Source organism: Falco biarmicus, chromosome 13 (genome assembly GCF_023638135.1).
Source record: "Falco biarmicus isolate bFalBia1 chromosome 13, bFalBia1.pri, whole genome shotgun sequence".
Classification (NCBI taxonomy): domain Eukaryota; kingdom Metazoa; phylum Chordata; class Aves; order Falconiformes; family Falconidae; genus Falco; species Falco biarmicus.
In genome coordinates, this window is record NC_079300.1 from 11958520 (window position 1) to 11981068 (window position 22549).

The 22549-nt window shown below is 40.1% G+C and overlaps 1 protein-coding gene across 1 annotated transcript in view; it reads right to left on the minus strand.

Moving 5' to 3' along the window:
• The window catches only part of PSMD1 (proteasome 26S subunit, non-ATPase 1), a 75631-nt gene that overhangs the window by 11325 nt on the left and 41757 nt on the right, over positions 1–22549 (minus strand). The window contains exons 17-19 of the mRNA XM_056358087.1: positions 15424–15538; positions 12264–12380; positions 3914–4016 (exon numbers count right to left, since the gene is read on the minus strand). Coding sequence (XP_056214062.1) covers positions 3914–4016; positions 12264–12380; positions 15424–15538 — 335 coding nt within the window. The remainder of the gene's footprint in view (positions 1–3913; positions 4017–12263; positions 12381–15423; positions 15539–22549) is intronic.

The window sequence follows — 22549 nt, forward strand, 5'->3', positions numbered from 1 at the left end:
ATGCCAGTCTCTTGCCCTTATACTTGGATTTGCCACAGCATTAAGGAGGGACTGCCTGAGGTCTCGTGCTATCCCTAAACATGTCAAACCGCACACCTGAATTTCTGGTCTTCTCCCTCATTTTCACTTTGAAGTTTTCTTCACTGCATAAGGGCAGGGCAGTAATCTGCAGATATTCTGGATCAGGCAGCCCAGTGTATGTTGCACAAGCAACTTAACTAGACTTTATCAAACTTCTGGACTATGATTTTCAGAATTTATTTTATCCTTTAGAATTGTATTATCCAATCTCTGGAATTTCCTGGATGAGTAACAAGATTTCATATTCAAAAGATGCTGTCATGCTACATCTTTCTGCTGGTTTTCACCCACACACAGCCCACCCTCACTCCCAGGGTTTTGCAGGAAGCAGGAAAGGTAGGAAGATGTATTGCACAGCTGTGATTTATCTTTATGATTAAGCAGCAGCTCTGACAGTCTGGAAGGGAACACATTCCAGATCTTTGGCTGAATGGATGAAAGCTGTGACATGATGCCTGGGAAAAAAACCCAAAAAAACCCCCAAAACCCAACAGCACACAACAAAAAATTTTCAGGGCTCCTTGGGTAGTACTGTAAGGTCCATCTCCCAGAATTCACACTGTCACTGTAGCAAAGGTGGCTGGAATTAAAGTGACTGTTCTAAAGGCTATAAGGATTTGCTGGCTCAAGTTTAATATCAGTTAACAAGGCTGGGGGGGGGGGGCGGGGAGTGCAGCAAGCAGATACTGATGATTTATATACTTTGATGAACTCACCCTTTACGTAGTTACATAGTTATGGTGGCACTTGGTAATACTCTGGCAGTGTGAGCCCAGGGCAACACACCAGTACAACAGTCATTAGAAAAAGATGTTTTGCGGACTTCGGAAATCAGTTTCCAACCCTGGCCTAGGCAGCACCTCATTTTCTAACAGTATCACAGTGTTCCTTTCTCTATCAGCAAAGACTTATAAACCGCTTCATCTATGTGGTGAATGAAGACTACCTGAACTGTTAGCAGCAGCACAGAAAAGTCAAAAATCTCACAGGACGAGCCATCAAAACCCTGGCAAAGTAGATTTCAGCATGTGCCAGCTACCTGATTCACATGGACAATGAAACACAAGGTAGCTCTTACCTAATGGACAAAAACATTAGCACAGGATAATGACTTTTTTCTTAACTACCAGAGAGTTAGACCCAACTTTACATGAAGAGCTCCTGAACAGGGACAGGCAGGAGAAAGGTGGGAAACAGTAGCACCAAATTCAACGTGTGGAAGAACAGACCTTATGCAAAATTTATTTTTTGCAATAAAGTCTTTAATATCCAAAATATAACACATCATGCGAGATGCGTATTTGGAGACAGCAATGAAGAGATAGGCAATTCTTTCCTCTGTAATTTGGATGACACTTTCTTTTTCATCACTCATCAAAAAAGTCTCCAAACTGTGGAGAATCCAGTACATTCACCATCAGGCTGTCAACAACTTATTTGTCTTAAGTCTGAATTGCCCAGTGCCCACTGCTCATACCACCCAAACCTTTCCAAAAAAGGATTTTCCAGATACTACACAGGTATCTGTGTAGTGACTACCGCTCCTTCTTTTTCCTCACTGATTGAGAAATGTGGCGTTAAGAACCAGAGAAGATAGAGTCCAGAAGGCAAAACAGTCTTCAAGCAGGTAAAATCCTGACATCTAATTAGATCAGTATATTCCTTTTGTAGCTCACATTTGTGAATACATGCTCCAGAAAATAAAGCACATTGATTTTGAAAAGAACAGAAAGGGAGTCATCGCCTGGAACGAGAAAGCATGTTTGTACATGAAGGGGAGCGTTATGAAAGTTCAGAGGGATTGAAGGAAAAACAAAATCCCTAAGTTAAATTTAGGTGTCTACATTTGTCTTGTTTTATTAAAGAAGTAAAAATGTAGCTGCTGGGGCCTAACAATCAGACAATGACCAAACTAGTCATTCCCAATTCAGTGCTCCCAAGGTACCCTGCTCCTTCCAGGAAAGGAAGTCTGACTGCCTCATTGTCAGAGCAAAAAACCTACCTCCACTGCACCATTTCCCAGTTGCGCACTGGAAATCTTGTGCTTTTAATCAAAGTCTGTCACTGAAAAATAATTATGCTCTTCTCCTTCCTCCACCAAAAAAAAAGAACAAACCAACAAAACCCCCATATTCAATTGCCCCAGCTGTGGCAGATGACACAAAGAACCTTTTTTTCCTGATGGTGATAATTAAATTCTATAGCTCATTGTTTCAGATAAGCACTTGTATGGGACAGATAAAAAGAATTTATTCTTTTAAGAGGCTCCAATGAAAACGGCAATAGGTTAAGAAAGGGTAGTTCACAGCCCTCCCTCAGCTGCCTGGCAAGAAATAAAGAGGTTAAAGTTGGCACAAATTCATATGTAGTTTATTAAAATTGGATGCTTCTGGTTTCCAAGTCATTATATAATACATGAGTGACACAGGAAGCAAATAAGGTTTTAGCTGCATTTTTATGATTTAATCTTAAAGCTTGGAATCTGAAGCAGGTCTGTACTGCTGAGAGAAAAATCTCTGAGCCAGCTGGGCTCTGGCTTCCCAGCAACACAGTATGAGTATGGGAATGACCAAAATTATTCCAACAGTTTTATGCCAAGAATATTGCTCAGCATGAGTTCCAGGAGGGGTATCTGGGAGGCGATAAAAATAAAGAAGATGGTTCCAGTTGCTTTCTTCTAGTAGCCCTAGTCATAAAGCGCAGAGCAGCCTGACTGCCATGTGCCCACCAGGAAGAGAGCTTTTTAAGCATGTTTCCATGCAGATAGATGCAGGCAGCCCTAACTTTTTCTTCCCCCACCACATGGCTTGGAGATGTAGTAGTTTCAGACAGACACTGTGTAACCACAGCGCATGGTGCTGTGCTGAAGCCATGCCACAGAGACAAATACATGAGACTCCTTTGCTTACGTGACTTCAGGACTAACCTCGATCTCAGAGTACAGGGAAAAAACAGCTTGTTTCTTCTGATCACACAGAATAAGGTGGTGTATGGCAAGAAAAGGCCATGGCACGAGAGACCAGATGGGAGAAACTGTGTTTGGAAACTTGGAAAGGGGGTGCTATCGACAGACACAGCACTGTACAAGTCTTAACTCCAGCAGAAGGAAAAATTTGAAACGAAACATTGTCTGTCCTCTTTGCTTACAGGATCCTTCCTTAATTCACCCTGCAATTCAGCCCTTGTGACATTCTAATGTCTTTAGAGAATCCTATCCCTGGCTCAACATTTAGACATTAACACTCATGAAACGGCGTTTCCTCTGCTAGAAAAAGGTAGTGGTCTGTGAAACTAACTGGGTCTTCTGAAGTAACATAGATGCAGTTAATGATGTTTCCCACTGTGCAACATCTCTCAGTAATCAGGAAAAAGGCAAAACCTTGTTATTAAAAACATATTCAATACATGTTTTTTAAAAACTGGTTATGTCAAGTTTTAACAGAAAAAGCAAAATATGAGAACTGGATACCACAAGATTTCCAAGTTTCTGGAGCAGATACTTACTTAGAAAAATAAAGCAGCAATGTATCATGCTATAAATCAACGTTCAGGGTGACAAACAGAGCAAAAAGATCGTATTTGTCCAGATTTCTGGACACAAATTCTGCTCCAATGACTGGGTTGAGTCTCTAACAGAAGCACACTGATATAAGCTGACTGCAAAAAAGGGCTTATTTCTTTAATTAGCTAAAACAACTTGAAATTTGAGATTTCTTGCTACTATTATGTGACAGGCATAAAGCCAGCAAACTTCATTTGGGTAATGAGGTGCTATTACAGCTATTGTAGCTAAGAAAAGTTTAGAAAATTGTTTTACATATTTGGGAATTACCTGCATCCAAAATGCCTTGTGCCAGGATTGCTCCAAACTTTGCCATAACATCATCATGCTTATCATTGATCACTTTGGAATACAGCTGTCTGAACTGGCTGACCTGGATAAAAATAATAATAAAAAAAAGAGAGAGAGAAAGATTGTAACACTGACTGCATTAAGTCAAATATTCTGTCATTAATGGTAGCATCCTGGATTTCTGCACCCTAGGACATTTGTCTTTTCAACAGGTTCAGTCACTTGTGTTACAAGTCATCCGACCACTAATTCATCACAGATGTTTTCCCCACTTGAAGATACCCATATACTGATTTTAGAATAGTCAGGATGGACATGCATTTCCAAACCACATTTTGCAGGCCTTACAGGAATAGCCTAAGAATCTCTGGAACGTCACTGGACTAAGAGATCAACTGATGATTTTGTAGCAAGCCATGTCCTTAGGTGCATGACACTGCACTTCATCAAATTTCCTCTAATTCCTACTGCTGAAAAACTCAAACCTATTACGATTTTCCTGTGCAATATTTCTGCTGTGTTGGTAACGCCCCTATGGTGTGTCATCAGCAAGTTTTGCTACTGCACTCCTACCTTTTAAGTAAAAATCATTAATGAAAATATTTAACTAACAGTTTATGCCATGGTACGCTCATCACACTATCTTAAGTGAACATCAGTAAACTGCTAAACCTTTGCTTATATTATCATCACTGCTTTGAAGAACAGCTTCATCTTTCACTGGTTCACTAAGTGTTGAACAGACAGAACAGTATCACTTCCAGCAATATCTGAGGCTTTCTGAAAAATTAGTAACCTATGTCTTTTAATACATACAGTGAAGCAACAATACAGCTCAATTTTTATAGCTGAAAAAGCAGACAAGGAAATACCAATCTGCCACCCATTCAAAACCTGGGAAGCTGCATCCCATCCATGGCATGTCTGGGAAAATCTTTTATACCTCTTCTGTAAATTAATTTTAATCCAGATATGCACATGACATGTTTTCATTTTTTCTGTCTTCATACTAAGCCTTGACTTGACATGCTAAAGGAAAGGAGGTCTTTTCAAAAAGACTCTTTCCAAGATGTCTTGAACAAGCTTGTTCCCACTACTGGTCCACTTTGTTGCTGGTATTCCAAATCCTCTTCTTGCATCTGCAGCCACAGATGAGAGGACAAACTTCTCACCCAAGGCAGCAGGGCCAGACACAGCCACCAGGGACACAGAGCAGTTCCTAGTATCACAAATGCAGCTGAAGTTTCCAAGCATAAAACCATAATACCAGATACCTCCCTAGCCATTTTTCCCATCCAAAGAGCATGTGCCTTTCCAGGAAGACCAGTAACATCTGCTCAGCAACAAGCATCTGAGGAAAGGTCCTACCTTTCAGCTGTGATGCACTTTTAGGGTTTGCTATAGGCAAAGAGGCCAAGCTTCAGCATCACCACTAGGAATGTATTCTTGCACAGCCTCTGATGCTCCCAGCACATAACTGTACCAGTGAAGGAGACTTAAATACTAACAACACTGAGGAGTTCCTTCTGGCTGGTAACAGATCCAGCCAGTATCCTACCTGTGCAGAACACCACAAGCTCCAAAGCTGTGCTAAAGATGGGCAGCACCGTGCACCAGGAGCAGCCTTCAGGCATCACTCCTAGTGTGTGATCTGTCTTGGAGTGCACTGGAGAATCTCAAAGCGCTTACAGAAGGTTTTTGCACCCACGAAAAAAATCCAACCATTCATACAACTGAGTCAGTGACATGAGAATTGTGCCGAGAAAAACATTTTGTCAAACTGGGATTCAATGTTAAAAAAAAAAAAAAAAAAGAAGATCAAAACAGAAAGAAGAGCTGACCGAGGGGATAAATCAAACTGCAGGTGTTTCTCAGCAAAGCACAAGATCAGATTCCCCAGTGAAAGCACATCAGAGCCATGAGGTAATCCTGCAACCGAGGTAATGCTAGTAATAAATTTCACCATGTTTCACATGTGAATTTTCAACCAGAGACAGCAAGAAGCCGAGACCATACCTTTGGGAGATATGTCCAACGTCTGGAACGGAAAGACAACAGAGGTTGCCCCTTCAGCCCATGACCATTAAAGCCAAGGGTGGCAATGCTGCTTGGCAGCCCTACACACTTCATGAACACTTTAGATAAAGACCACATGTTTTCTGAAAAATAGTTCCCAACATCACACCGCTTAAAACACAGGTGCCCTAATGGAACAGACACTCTCTGGTCGCTACCCTTCCTGCCTTTGCTCTTTCAGCCACTAACCCAGATGTGCTACTTGGCACCTCAACTCCTTCAGCACTGATGGCATCTAACTTCTTCAGCTTTAAACTAGTCTGTGACAGCAAAAGACACTAACATTCATAACAGTAAAGCATGTCCTGCTGAGCACAAGTGTATTAAAATCACTTTGTTTCACACAAATGGAGTCTCACACCCATGAAGCACCAGAGCAGCCAGCCACTTTTAAACAGGAGCAAAAAAGCTGAACAGAACAACACTTCTCCAGTACAGCCAGAGGCATTTATTAAAACTGACAGGGGAAAACCAGCAGGTATTTCCATTTTTCAGTCTAAGTCAGTCCAGAAATTTGTGTGCTAATATTAGTCCTCTATTCACCAATTTCCCTTTGCATTGAAAAGTTTTTAGTTACTAGCCTCTGTCCCCAAAAGGAGGTGACAAACTTCCTTGCATTTATTAAAGTAGAAACAAAGAAGCCACATATGTTTTCAGGGCAGTCACACAGACAGATGTGTGGCAGAGAGATACTGCACACACAATACAGGTTTATTCTGGATATACTGACTGAACTCTGCTCTTGCTTCATTCTGTTTATGCTTTTTCACACTCTCCTGATTTTTGTTCATAAAAGCTTACACTGACCTTTACCTGTTTAATATAAATAATTTGTTTCATATGCCTGACCTCTTGTACACTGGAAAAATACCTTAGTTTGCATTTACAGCCTTGTGCAGTATCAAGGGCAATCACATGCAGCTAGGTGAACCAAAGTCTTCCGATATTATTTGGGACAAACACACAGAGACACAAAAGCAACAAGTAAAACTACTCCTCTGGCTGAACTGAGCAGTAGGATTCCAGCGCCTCTGGAGCACATCATTCCCGCGACTCTGGCTTAGCTTCTGGGTTTGGAATATTTATAAAAACAGATGTTACAAAGCTTGTTCAGTGGACTGTAATGGAGCAGCACCTCGGGACAGAGAGCAGAAACGCTTTGCTCAGGAAAGGCGAGGCAGGGCTAGCAAGGGGAGTCATCCACCTCCTCTGGTCACGGCATGCTGCCCCTGTAAGCACCCTTTCCTTAGTATGCCTTCCACAGCTCCTACTCACATGTACATCAGTCCAGAGCAGATGACCAAAACATCCAGGCAACAAGCCCACCAGGAACCCACCAGCTGTGGCACCAGGAGACTGCAGGGCAGCTCGCTAACCAGGACACTGACAACTGCAAGGGACCAAAGGACAGAAACCTGGCTGCTAATCCTGAGCACCATCAATTGCCACCTCTCCAGGTGACACAGACAGGTTATAGCAGGGAATCAGCTGACAGCAGGCATTCAATGAAGCAGCACTGAACAGCTGCAATAAGAAATAGTCCTTATGTTGTCTGCTTATAAGAATACAAAGTATTAGTGCCATATCAAAAGTGCTCTGTTTTCAGATAAATTTTGCATACCTGTGCATCATGAGCCATGGATCACTGCCAAACCAGGAGATGTATTGAGCAAGTGTGCCCTTTCCAAAGGTTTACTTTAACATCAGTGGAGGCAAAATTGTTCTATGAAAGGGTAGAAGACTAACCTGTCTGGACTCAGGGACCAGGCAAACCCAGATCCAAGGATCGCCTCGACACTGGAATGCACAGTAGGCCTGCACACTTATTCAGGCTGCTCCTATAAAGCAAACACTTCACAGGAATGGGATTTTTTGGCTGGATCAGGTCTCAGCTGAAAATCTTCCTTCCTGCTGGGGAAAGCCTGCTTTGGCAGCTCTAGCTGTAGTGGTTCAGGAAGGCTGCATCATTGCTCCATCTCTTTGGAGAAAACAAGACCAGTACAGACAAAAAGCTCAGTTCTGCCTCTGCTGTTGGGGCACTTGCCTCCCACAGAACGGACCAAGATGACAACAGATAATTTCATAAACTGTTGAAACAAAATCTGCCGGTTTGTCTAGTAGAGCCCTTTAATCTGCTACTATTTTTCCTTTAAACCACAGCAACAATCACATCCCAAACTGCTGAATAGGTTTATTTAACATGCTATGAAACCCACAGGCTCTGTATCTCCCTTGAAATCTTCAAGCACTTCCAAATGCTATAAAATTTTTCAAATGTTATCAAGAAATTTATTTGGGTGACTTCCAGGAGCAGCAGTGAAACGTTAGTAAAGACAAAATGAGTCACTGCCTACAATACACACACCCATCATTCTGGTAATTAGTGCTGGCCAAAATGACATGCCACTGATTTCAAATGAAGCCAAATGTGCAACCCTGGAAACACTGAGAAAACAACACAGGCTTTAAGACATGAGAATGATACAGCACCATTTCCTACCACAAACCCAAGGGGCTGTCATTTATCAGGTTGTTTACCAGTTCTCTTTCCACCAGTCAACATTCATGCACATGAAGCCCATGAAACTGTTAAGAGTAAGACTTGCAGTTAACTAAGGAAAACAGTAGCAGGCGATGTGCACGATGCTTTTTGCAAATGCAAGTTCTTAAGAACAAGCGTATTTAGGAATCTGTTTTTAATAAAACAGGTTTTAAATTGTTCATGTGCTACCCATCGCCTTCATAAGTTGAGAGTTATTCTGCATATGCCTGCTCTTTCCCTACGCAGAAGCATCTAACAAACAGGCTTACATGAAGGAATGTGAAGGTGCTACTGGAATACAGCAAAAATCATTCTTGCATCAGACCAAGGCCTAGCATTTCATCTAAATGTGGAGAAAAAAAAAAGCGCAATCAACAACATCTTAAAGATAACAGGCCAAGATGACTGAAAGAAGATAGAGGGAAAGCTTTGACCTTGCTTATGATCTTCTCATATTGCCAAGATGACTATCCTAACACAGAAGCAAGGAAAAGTAAATTCAGGATGTTAAACGCGTGGTTTGTTGCCAAAATTGCTGTCTTAATTGCTCTGCAGATCACAAAAAAATAATGAAGTTGTCATTGATTTCTGTTACAATCACCTCATCATATCTCTAATTTAGGATTCCATTTCACAAAATAAACTTGTTATTGTTCTATATCCTGCACTAATATGGTTCTTAAATGTATCAGCCGAGGTCTTGAAAAATAATGCTGGCTGCATGCAAAGGAATTGTGTTTCAACTGCAAAGAGGCCAAATCAGATTTAAACAAGATTTGCTACGTAGCCCTTTTGGCACTTAAGCAACTTGCAAGTTCAAGGGACCTCTTGCATAATTGTATAATGACAATTCTTTATTTAAACTCTTTATTTAAACTCTTTATTTGTTTAAATAAAGAGTAAGCACAACAAACAGGAAGACTACTACAAAGGAAAGAAGACAAAGGGGATTTAGAAGGCATACATCTACATTCTCACAAGAAAAATGGTTTCTTTTAAACCACAATAATTCTTAAATATCTGTTCATTGCTAGCATTTTAGCATTGCAATGCTCAGCTCTCAAAACTTAAGTTATTTTATTCCTGAAAAACCTACTTCTGTTCAAGGAAGACTGTTTGCTACCATCTTCATCCCAAATTATCACCAGAGAAGTCCCTCTAACCCAAAGCTCAGAAACAGTAAGTTTACCGATAAAATAAAATGAAATCCCAGAACAGATAAAAACTGAAAATTAATGACAGGAAGCTGGTCACACAGTCACTACTAAAATCAAAGTCTCTCATATGCAAAGCACCACAAAGTATTTAGCAGCAATAAGATGACACATAAAATTTAGTTCCTCTGTAACCCCACCAAGACCACACGTACAGATTGTGGGATATGAAACCCGTCATGCTCCCCTTAATAGCTGCTTACCCAGTAATGCAAATATTCACATACTGCAGGTTAGATGCTTTGGCACACAGTGCACCAGCATGCCACTTAGGAATCTAATCAGATCAAAATATGTCACCATAATCCAAAAATGGCTATTTTACTGAACCCCACCCTTTCACATCAGAGTAAAACAATTTTGCTTCAGACTGGCAGAGAGCTCCAAAGAAAAGTTTCCCATGGATAATAAATAATTTAATTGACAGCATATTCCTCAAAATATTCCTTTTTTACTTCTGAGCAAGAAACGATGAAGGTTATAACTAACTTTTGGGGTGTTCAAAACAGAATTTATATACTCTGTGTTTAATTCCTAAACTAGCAGAATATTTCAGTGATTTATTATTTTATAATCTGCAGTGGGTCTGGGGGGCTGTTTGGGTTTTTTTTGTTTTTCGGTTTTTAATATCTGCCCCATTTCTATGGCTGGGTAATGAATTGCCTTCTGTATCTATGTCATGTAACACTGCACAAATTCTGGCTCAAACAAGGCTCTGGCATAAAGCTTTTTCAGTTCCTTTCCCCATTTTTAAACAAGCCACTGAACCCTACGCTATACATCTCATCCTGTATTTGCTAGCTAACTATTTTAATCACCAATTTAACAAGCCTAGGTATTACACATACCTTTGAAGTCAAGGTTACCAAGCCTTTCTGGGGAAAGAAATCTGACTTATTACACACCTCAAGTAAGCTGTATTTTTGCTAGCTGTTTTCCTGCCTGCACTTTCCTTTAGGATACACAGACTCTTTCATCTATCATCTCAAGAAGACTGAAACTCCAACAGGCAGACTCAGCAAATAATCCACAACTGTCTTGGAAGTCTGACTGATTCGGAGCAGTGTCAACTCCTATCCTAAGGGGATTACGGTGCTTTATAAACTAAAATGAATTTATTCGCATAACATCCTTTCACAGAAGAAAGTATCATACTTATTTCTTTCAAGTGGGAAACTGAGGCACACAAGAGCTATACAATTTGCCCATCATTAGAGGTGCAGAGAATGATTAAACCCAATCTCCTATACTGATGGCTGGCTTTCCAAGCACCTGACCAAGGAAGAAATGATAAAAACAACAAGCAGTTTCTTTCCTCAGAAAGATAATTCAACTTCACATTACAGAGACTTTGGATCTTAGAAGATGAGAGGATCTAATGTTAACTCTTAAGTGTCCTCCACTGGCTTATTCAGTTGAACTACAATTCTGATAATATAAATAATCATCCCAGATACTGCTCAGTGAAAACTAACTGGTTGGTGTTTTTTGGTTTTGGTGGATTTTTTTGGGTTTTTGTATGTGGGTGGTTGTGTTTTTTTTTTAAATAATTCCAAGGAACAAACTGTCTGCCAGCACACGTTCCATGACTTGGAAATACCTGGATACCTGTATTTGTAGATTTCCTTCACTGACTTTCCCAAGTAAAATTTTCCACCAAAGATTTTTTTTTCTTTCTCCTCATCCAAATACAGTAAAAAAGTGGTTGTTTTTATCACAGTTCAATTTCTAAAATGACATCAAAAGCAACCCATGTATGACAGATGAGTAGCAAAGTACCAGCTACTGCTCCGCCTCAGCACTCACCAGAGCAGATGAAATGGGGAACCTCAGAGCTTCTATTAATGTGGACTTTAGCCTGTACAAATGTTTGCATATCATCATCTGTCATATATTCACAGGGCAATCTGTTTTTAAAAGCTAAACACTGCACATGCCATCCTTTTTGCCTTCTGAGCAGAAAGAAAAACTCCATTAAAAATCCAATGCACCTGCTATTAAGCCACTAAGCCAGTCCTGACAGCAGAAACTCTTTCACCTGAAAAGACTAGCTACAAAAGAAACATAGTTACAACAGGAGTTCCCTGCAGCTTGACAACACTCAAAACTAAGTTTACTACGGTCAAAACCAACTTCTTCACTAAATCACAGTGCTCACATAAATCACGAATATACGGGCCTCGTGCATGTTAGTGGAAGACAGTCACTTTCATATCATCGAAGATGCTTTTAGACCTTTTAAGAAAGAGCATTTATTAATACCTAGAATTAAAATGCTGTTATCTATCCACCATGTTTCAATCAGCGTGCATTGCTCCCCCATTCCAAAGTGAGCATCTGATCCATGCAGGAGCTTCCTGCTGTGCCTCCAGCTCTGGCTCTTTACAAGACATACACTTTCTTGCTAAACTTACATGCAGTGCCAAACCCTAAAGATCTGGCATCCAGGACAATTTTTCCACCTAACAAGCCAAGTAGATAAAGTACGCCACACTACCTTTGGGCAGGTAATCTCAGTCTGCTGGATCATGATAAGGGCAGATGCAATCAGAGCTCCTTGACGTACGTAGTTCACAGGATCATTTGTCATTGGCTCAAGCAAATTAATTGCTTCCTAAAAAAAAAGAACACACAAATGAAAAACAAAACCCAAGAAATAAGCAGTCACAAAGTTAATACTGTTATTTTTAGTATCCCAGAATTCAGTACTCTGATGCTATCAGATATAAAATGTATTTTGCCTGTTCTTGGTAAATGAAGCAGAAACCTGTATTTCTGTGGATTTTAATCTAAAAATCAGGAAAAAAAAAGCGATGGATGGAACAAGACCTACGTGCAGAAATAGGGCAACAGATAAACAACAGTTGTTGTAAACAACAGATGCATTCATCACATTAGAACTACTGACATGCCTTAAATCATACACATAAATTATTCATACACTTTGCCATTCTTACCAACAAAATACACCAGCATTACCTTCCTCTTCTGTATAAGGAACAAAGGAACCAGAGATATCAAACACCATGTTGGAGGTTAAAAAATGAGATGGTGAAACAATCCAGGTCTCACATTCTTGACTTTATGCTTTATTGTAAGAAGCTGTAACATTTAGCATCACATGAAAGCATTCATTTCAAACCTAAATCAGGTGGGGCTGCCTCTGAGCACCCGTATAGTAAATCCAGGTTTTTAAAACATTTCAAAATGCTCAGTTGCTTCTTCAAATTCAGTAAGTTCCCAACTAAATGCAACACGAATACGATCCACAATGACCTATCTGTAAGCATTCTGTTCAATGCAGTCATTGATTACGAAAAGCTGTAAGACAGTCTATTGTAATAGATGCTGCTTAGATGTACCCAAGACCAGCATGGGCAATGTGCAGGCATCTCAGACTAAATAATCTCTTGTAAGCACATTTTTTCATCTCCATTTACGGTTCTGCCACTTTGCAAGCCATGACTTAAATATACCCAGAATTACTACAGACACAAATTCATTTCTAATCATACAAGGTCCTCAGCACATATTACACAGGACAACTGCGCTCATCTAAACACACTGCTACCAAAATGAGATCCCTCTCCTTCCTCAGTTGCCCTTCAGCTACCAAGTCCCTTCCCTTTCCCCATGCTAGCTGCAATCTTTGTCGCACCTCTCTGTGAGCTTTTCCAGCACAATTCAACAGAGAACTGTTCCCTTTTATGGTGTTATCTGGGTCAGTTTTCTGAGAGTTTGTGTCTGAACCAGCTCACTAGGGAACTGGACATGAGACAGAACAAAAGGTGGCAGGAGGGACCAAGACCACCTGTTTCAACAGCAGCAGGTTGTTAGTGAGCTCAGCCAGCCTCCAGCAACCATGCTCTTCAGATCTGAGCAGAATAAACCTGAGACAGCAGTTTGTACAGCCACGGGCTGCACAGATAGATTTCATCTGTGGCAACACAGGGGCTTTCTAAAAGCCCTCTGAAACAGCACGCGAAGCAAACTGTTAAGATACTCTCTGGAACAGGAGAGATAAGAGCTCAGCATACACCCTAAGAAACTCGGAGAGCCCTTTTAATCTGTTATGTGATCTTCTGATTACAAAGTCAGACAGGATCGCTTGGCAATCTCTTGTACGAAGCTCTCTCCTGTCCATACTTAAACCGAGGACCTGAGCATGCAGTCAAGTGCATGACTCTCCTAGCACAGACCCCTCTTGGTGTTCCTTCTGTCAGGGTAAGGCTTTTAAAAACAAGTTGATTTTATAGAAAAAACTATTTTTAAGAACCACTTCTAGAATAATGTCATGCCTGTGCTTAGACTGCTTTTGCCAAATGAGCTATTTTGGAGGCTATGCTTCTGCACCTGAAGATGACTCATTCGTTCTTTGGCACGCATTCAATACCACGTATGGAACATCTACTACAACAAAAAGCTGAACTTTCTGATCTCCAAAGTCGAATATATTTGGGCCTTCAAAACCTACTAACATAAGCTCTGACATTTCTGCATTTAATCAGACAGTTTAGGTCTTTATCACACAATGTATCTGGAAATAAACCAGACTCCTTTGTGCAACTAAAAGCATTTCCACTTAAATCAGCTTGTCAGATGTAGTAGGTTAAAAATAATTAGCTCCTGGATTCCACCTTCCACTTAAGAATAAAGCAACCTGGATAAAAATAGGACCTTCAGTTTGCTTTCAAGTCTGTACGCTTTAGAGACTAAAGGCGGCAGGCAGTGCATGTCAGCATTCCACACATTTCACAATACAAGTGACATGCTGGGGAACACTCAGCTTGCAAGAGCCACAGACCAAGTGTTTAATACTAGCTGAGGAAGGGACAATACAGATAAGAATGAGATTTATCAAAGACTCAGAAGCATGAAATATTACTTCCATACGGACAGGCTGTGCATTTGTTTTGAAACTACGATTCAGTACCAGTACAGATTATACACACATCTGGGTGATGTAGATGAAGTTTATCCCCAAGTTTACTTGCTGCTTGTCCCAATGACCGCTCACTTCCCACAGCAGAAGTAGGAATCCTTTTACTCTAAAAGGTCCCGGCTATCATATGTGAGAATCATCCTTCACTGACACTTATAAAGTGAGAATAAAATTTACTGGCTGTGAATTACACATCTGGAACTCCAGTAAATTTCATTAAATTTCACTACACTTGGCTTTACTATGTGCATCTTCCATGAATCGTGTATCACAGGAAAGAAGAAAGAAGCTAGAAGTTAAGCAACACCCCTGCTGTTTTCCTGTCACTGGCACCCCCTTGTTCCCCATAAAGCAATCTGTAAAAGATCAACTCCAAGGGCAAAGGAGTATTGATTTTGGAGTAGTGAATATACATTTAAAGCTCAGTGGCAACTTGACAGTAAGAAAACTCTTAAGAAAAGTTTTGAAGACAAAATTCCAAGGATGTGGCAACAATCTATAAAAACATTCTTCTATTTTATCTACCCTGTACAAGGAGGAAAAGAATTCTCTATGCCCAGGACAGTTAAATAATTTAAAGTAGCACTGCTCTACTCCAGCTGGCTAGCAGTGTACACGTGCAAGAAATCTATCTGTGTGTGGGATGTTTCCACACAAATGTCTCTGTGGCAAGAGAGCACAAAAAGTCTTGGCAATAGATGCTTCTGGTCCTCACCTTATTTCCAGTGCCCGCACAGCAGATACCCAAAGCCATGGCAGCCCCATAACGCACATGAGGATTGTAGCTCTCTGACAGCAAAGAAACCACACTTGGACACTGTTCAGGAGTCCTAAAGAAAGGCAAAAAAAGAATGTTGTTTATTATTATTGTTCTCCAAAATATGGAGACTAGAAACGTTACAATTGCTCTTCCACATTGTATGTTTTGCATTTCTCAGAACACAACCAGTAGGATGGAACAAAGGGACTAAGAGAACAAGGAAGCGCACAACTACATAAACTTCCCTGTTGCTGCAGATACCAGACACTTCCCGCTACTGAAGTCTTCCTTTTTAGCACATGTTTTCTGCCTTTCAAAGATTACCCAGCAGAATGATGTATCTATTGAGATTGAGGTCTTTATCTCTAGAAATCATGCTGTTGTGGCAGACTTTCCATTAGCAGAGGTTTACTCTCCATTAGAGTCACACATTACTAAATCTCCCATCAGCAGACACAAAACCCAACTCCAGTATCAATCAGCCTTCAAGGCTGGTGGGTCCCAAACTCCCTTTTCTGCTCACTGCTTCTGCTGACTCCTCCTCACCTTCACCCACTGCTGTAAATCAAAGCATGTGAGGAAATGCTGATACAACACACACTTCCAATCAACAATGTCTGCTGTTGCCTCCTTATAATATGATGCTGTGATGCTGCTGCCTTTTCAGAGATCCAAAATGGGAGCAAATGCTCCATGCCTCACCAGCTCAGAAACAGTGTCCTGTTGGTCATTACAGCAACAGAACTTCTAGCCCAGTGCTGGGAGAGACGAACTCTTAATTTCCTACAGCAAGAAGCACACGCTGCTAATTCAGTGTCTTGTGAATACTGAGCATTTCTGCAGTAGGGCAGAACTCACAGCTGTGGATACATGCATTTCCTTCCTGTGTTTGTAGTCATATTTATCACTCCATTGATTTTGATGCCACACAAACCACTTGGTATATCGTACACTGCCAATTTCAGCATTTCTAATGCAGCAAAGGCGAAATTGTTTGTAAAGTAAGCATCTCTGTGTCAGATGAGTCTGCATTCTGAACTCCTAGGTATTGCAAGCACATTCATCACAGCTGATCTGTTAAATTTACCCCATCTCATGACACCATGAACACAAGAGCCACACAGGAATGCAGCTGGCAAGTACACGCTTATGAAAAAGAAAGGCAGGAAACCATAAATCGCAAATCATTTAATTATGCCTGTTTTCAAAGCGCACATCATCTGGTTATCCACTCCATCTCACTGTGTTTTGCAGCCCAGACTAGCTTTTTAATTGTCACATTCACAATCCTAAAAGCAGTCTTGCAAGCCATTTACTTTGACTACAAACTGATTTCAGACTGAAATATATAAAGAAAGAGTCGAAAACACCTTAGTTTTAGCTTCCCTTCTTATGTTTGCTACACTGGAAGATGGAGGTTAGCAGCAGTATCTGCTGTACACAGGAATTACAGACACTTAATGATCCTACTTGATGCTATCAAAGCACTCAACTCAAGAGGTAGAAAAACCATTATAGAGTATGCTCCGGCACTAGTTTTATTTAAATGAATGCCTGAATCATAGAAAACAAGTAAAAGAAAAAAAAGAAAAAGAAAAAAAAAAAAGTCCTTCACAAGCAACAATCTGGTTCATTGTCTTCTTTCATTGTGACTGGGGACAGAAGACATGCTCATATAACCCCACACTCACACTTCAATTATATTCTACATACAAAATCACTTAATTTCTACTCTAGCTATTACCTCTTTTCATTTTAATGTGTTCCCATAGTCTCGTCTCATAACTAGTCCTGAACTTTCACAGCCCTCTCTCCTGATCCAGCTGACTGCAGACAGGCAGCACCACTGCACAGGCTCCAGTCCTCCCCGAGAACTGCTGAAAGGACCCGAAGGCACCCAGGTTTCAGAGGCTACTCAATGCCTCAGCAGTAATAGCAGCAAGTACCCAGGTCTCCTACCCTACTTCCAAGTGTCTTGTTTCTTTGTGAGTTTTGCTAAAACATCTGCACGGGGAGAGAATTCTATCTACCATCGCTACCTTCAAAAAACCCCAAATCCCTCCAAACAGCAGCAGAAAAACCCCAACAACCAACACAAAAGAAGAGAGGAACAAAGGCAAAGTTGCTGGAAACTGTTGCCTCCAAGATGCAGCTATGGTGACAAATGTTAAGAAGGGGGAAGAGCTGGGAAACAGAATGATGTAAAGTGAAGACTATAAACTAGAAGACATTTAAAACTACCTGCCAGTCTCTTGCTTAAATAACAGCTTGGATGCTGACAATGATTTTCAAAAATGAGCTGATGTAGAGACCAGGAGTCACAAAACCTGTAATAAATGAGCCCAAGCATTCAGCTGCACAGAAGACTTCAGCTCTTGCACAAAGACTCTTAACACCTTTGTGTTTGCTTTACTTCAGCAAACGTTAAACAGGCAGATTGTGACACGAGGAAGAGAAAAACATCTTCTGGTAAAGATGTGATTATACACTTTGAAGCATTAATCATTAAATTCCTGCTCAGAAAGCTGGATTTTATAGAATCATTAACTTGAACACATCTTTTGTGTCTGCAAGCTCAGAAGTTCCCACACAGTTTTTATTATAAAATCAGGATTAAAGTACACTGATTATGAAATTCTTAGTCATATTTAAATTATTTGTGGCCATTTTCCCAAATGCTTTTCTCTCAAATCTATCCATAAAATGGTCAAACATTTTGACAGGAGGCCTTCTGTAAATCTACTTTGGGAGTTAAAGCTACTTAATGGGTCCGACTTTCCTCAGTAATACAGTCTTCTCGATCCTGCAATCTTCAAGTGTATTCCCATTCTAGTTCTCTATTACACGCAGAATTAGAAGTGGGTTGAGGAAGTGAAATGTCTTGTAAAAATGCTTATCAGAGGGACAGGACTTCAGTACACAAGAGCACTGTTGGCATCAATACTTAAGCAGTAACATTTCCTCACTCGCTTTGTAAAGTGTCTCAGCAATAAAGTCCTACACACTGTTGCCAAAGGTTAGCCCATATCAGCCCAAACCCACACTTAATAAAATTTGTAACACACAAAACATTTCTGTCAAGTGACCAAAAAAAAAAATAATAATTAAGAATCCCTCATAAACAGTTACAGGCTGCACTCATGCCCCCATGGCATTACTTCCAACTAGTAATCCAGTTAGGGAATATGTTTAAAGCACGACTACATTCTCCTTGCCCTGGCCGAGGCTTTCACCCTTCACTTCGAGCACAACCACAGGACACTCAGCACAGCAGAGGGACAATCCTGCTGCTGATGGAGGAGGATTTCACTTCACTGGTACCAAGCCCCACACAGGTTCTCAAACAGAGACCAACCCTTCGGCTCCCCACTGAAGACCTCTACCACTCTGTTGTGCTGATGGCTGAACCAATGTGGTTACTGAGTAGAAACCTTTTGTGGGAGAGGGAGAGAAGTAATGAAGAGTGTGAGAAAACTTAAAATACTTAAAAAAAAAAGGTAAATGGCTTATCAGAAGTCACACTCAGGAACAGGCTACTCTTGGTCAGTCCTAATACAGACATCTGACATGACTACAAGTTAAACAGAACATCCCATGAAATATCAGGATAACGTCTGGATATTCAGTGGGCAGAAGTTTTATCTCCAGACACAATTCCCCCCCCAACCCTCTTAAAAGTCATAGTAAAAATTCTAAACCTAAATTATATTTAATATATTTTGAGGATAGAAGCAACGTACCACAGTCCTCTAGTCTGACCTTCCCATAACACAGTCCAGTAATTTAATCTAAAAATTCCTACATTAAAGCCTAAGGCACATCTCTAAACTGGGATGTATATCTTAGCAAGATAGGCAATGTCTATTTTTAAAAACCAAATTATCTTTAATGCACTGGTTCCTTCCTTTTTTCCTAACACTGGTTTTGCTCAAGCAGTTTGCTTTTGCAATTACATTTTACTACAACAGCAAAACGACGACAAAAGAACGGCCTGATTATTTCCTTCATTTTCATCTGAAAATTGCTCAGCTGCTCCTACATAAGCCATTAGAACAGACGTCAGTGAACCCAGACCCATATACAAAAAAGCCAACATCTCAACCAGCCTCAACTTTGTTCTGTTACCAGGAATCTAAATGAATCAAGAAGCCAAAAAAGCGTACAAGTTTATTCTAAAGGGCTTCAACACATTAGTCAGCTACAGCTTTATTCCCACTCTACACCAGAATAAGTTTTACTGTTGTGATATATGGGCTGCAGATGAAGGACTTCCGTCAAGATTCAGTTAACAGTTTGTTTCAGAAATCATAAACAAAACTGTGAAGAAAAACAAAGATGCACCAAGACAGCAATGACAAATTCTCAGTAAAACATAATAGCTACTAGCATTTTATTAGTTTTACTCATCAACTGCTGCTCTCAAAACCTCCACAAGAAATGAACACTATGCAGCTAAGGATTTTGAATCTTCATAGAAGCCATAACCAGACAGAACACAGAGGAGCTGCCTAACTCCTGCCCAATTACCTGAGCCTTAGCCTCAACTTTGATCTCATTCCTGGGGATGTTCATCTGCTAGATATAACTGAATATAAATGACATATTTATACACATATCAATGTTATACTCTTGATATAAAAGCTGATACTTAGCTTGTAAGCACCCTAGAATTTCTGAGAAACCAAAGAAAGTCTTGCATTCTTCATTATTTCCAAAGAGAGAGGAAGAGAAAGTTTTTCTTAAGCCTCCAGGACAAAAATTCACAATATAAACCCCAATATGTTAATTGTTAGTAACTCAGATCAACATGAACAAAACCACTCAGATCAGCTGGACACCGAAAATTGTTAGTTTTCTTTTCAGTCCCTCATGTTGACCATGGAAGGTTCCCCATAATTTGCAGAGAACCCCGAAACTGCATTCCCTTTTCACCATGAAACATTTAATATAGTAGCATTATTAGGAATCTGTAAGGTACCTAAACTGTTTGGTTTTATTTTCTGAAGGTAATTACAATTGCACCATCTGCAGATACTGTAATTCTTAGTAGGCTGTACCTACAAGAGCCTTATTGGGCTACCAAAAGTTGAGGAACATTGTTAGATACATCAATCCTGTTTTAACAATCCACTTGATTTTTTTTTTTTTTCTAAGAGGCACACAACACCACCACAAGACAAATTAAAAACTCAGATTGCCATATCTTCAAGCATATTCCACTTAGTTTTAGATCACAGCCCAGTTAGAACCACATCCAAATACCTTTGCACAGCCTATTGCCAATTCTGTAGTGTTGCACACCTTGAAGGTTAGAGGACTATTTCAGTAATATTTAAACATGAAATCCTATATATCTAAGATAGCATCAATGAGTAAATAAACCAGATATTGAAAATAAACCACCACAGTGGTCTTGTGATTGAGACTAAAAATGGAAGCGCCTGAAGCATCACTAACACATTTTTTTAGTCTAAATATTTAAGGACTTTACAACTCATTGAAAAATGAAATGTCAGAGAATTAAAGAACAATGTCAAATATATCTTTTAGATTCCTCTCCAGTCATATTTCAAAAGATTCTAAATATTTATGACTGTAAACTATTGGACACGAATAAATCACTTGATACAGAACTATTTCCACAAGTTGTTTTGTAGTGCACCAAGAGATTAAAAAAAAAAGAAAAGCTTAACAGAAGTTTCATTTCATCCATAAATGAGTTAATAAAGAAGGAATGCAGATATCTAATGGCACAATTTGCAGTCATTTCTGAAGGGGGAGGCGGGGCATGTAGCAGCAGAGGGAAAACATAGAAAAGGTAAAACTGCAGAGAAAAATGCAGACAGACACATTTTGATGTAGATTATGCAAGGGTGTAAACCCCGTCTCTTTTTCTCTTGACAAAAAAATACCAAGATATTCCCCTGCCAGGAGCTTCCTGCAACTCTCTTGTGTGCAACACAGCCTCCTTCTCCACAATGTTTTTCTGAAATGCATCCTGGTTGCCTAAGCACGTATTGCTAAAGAATGAGAACTTCTAGGAAGCCTCCCACTGTCAGGAGGATGAAGCCGAGCACTGCCAAGAGGCACAGCAGATGAACTTGAAGGATATGCACCAGCTGAACAACACTGTCACCAGTGTCAGCTCACATCTAACGTGGACATGGCTCCATTCAAATAAAATAGTATTGGCAATCGGAAAACAGAAATAACAGGAAGGGATGGGGAAAAAAATTAGTATCTATGCATGGTTCAGATATTAAGGTACAGTGGACCAGGAGTGGGGTCTAGCAAAATTTAAGGTTTATCATCATTAACACAGGAAAGGAGCTGGATATGGGGGCAGGACACAGGCCTGCATAAAAAGCCTAGCCAGAAGCATGCAGTGAAGGAACTACTGCAGATCCGTATCTATGAAGGAGGATATGTTTCTCAAATTATTCAAAACTGGGAGAGCTAAAAAAACCTCACAAAACGCAGATAAGTTTTCTAGCCATCTGCACCAAGCAGGTATACATGCCTAATGCAACTAAACTCATATAATCTTCCTCTGCAAGTTCTTAAGAAAACTGTTTTCATCTGCATTTTAAAAAAATAATTTCATTTTCAATTAGGTATGAATGCGTTTATGCAGATTTCACCAGAGCAATCTTCAGGCAACAGTACAGCCTTCTGCTGGTGCTTCATCAAGGTGCCTCTCCTCTCCCAACGTATTTAATTTAGTCATTCTAGTAGCTAAAAAGATGATTTTGTCATATAAATGACATTTTAACATCCACTGAGGCATTCCAGAGAAGTGGAAACACTTGATCTTCACTTTGACCAAAACACCTTTACCACATTAGCCAACAGTGATGCTTCTTGATAGCAAGACCTATGAAGAAAATTTATAGAGGTAATACAGAACTCAAAATTACGCTTCTGTAACTCTTGATACTTCCCCCACGCCGAATTGATTGAGGGATAGTGTCTACTGCACTGTGAAAGTGTGAGAAGTAAAAAACCCAACCAAGCAAAAAAAAACCCCAACAAACAACCCCAAACAAAAAGCCCTCTTTCAAGATAATGCTTTAGCTCCAAC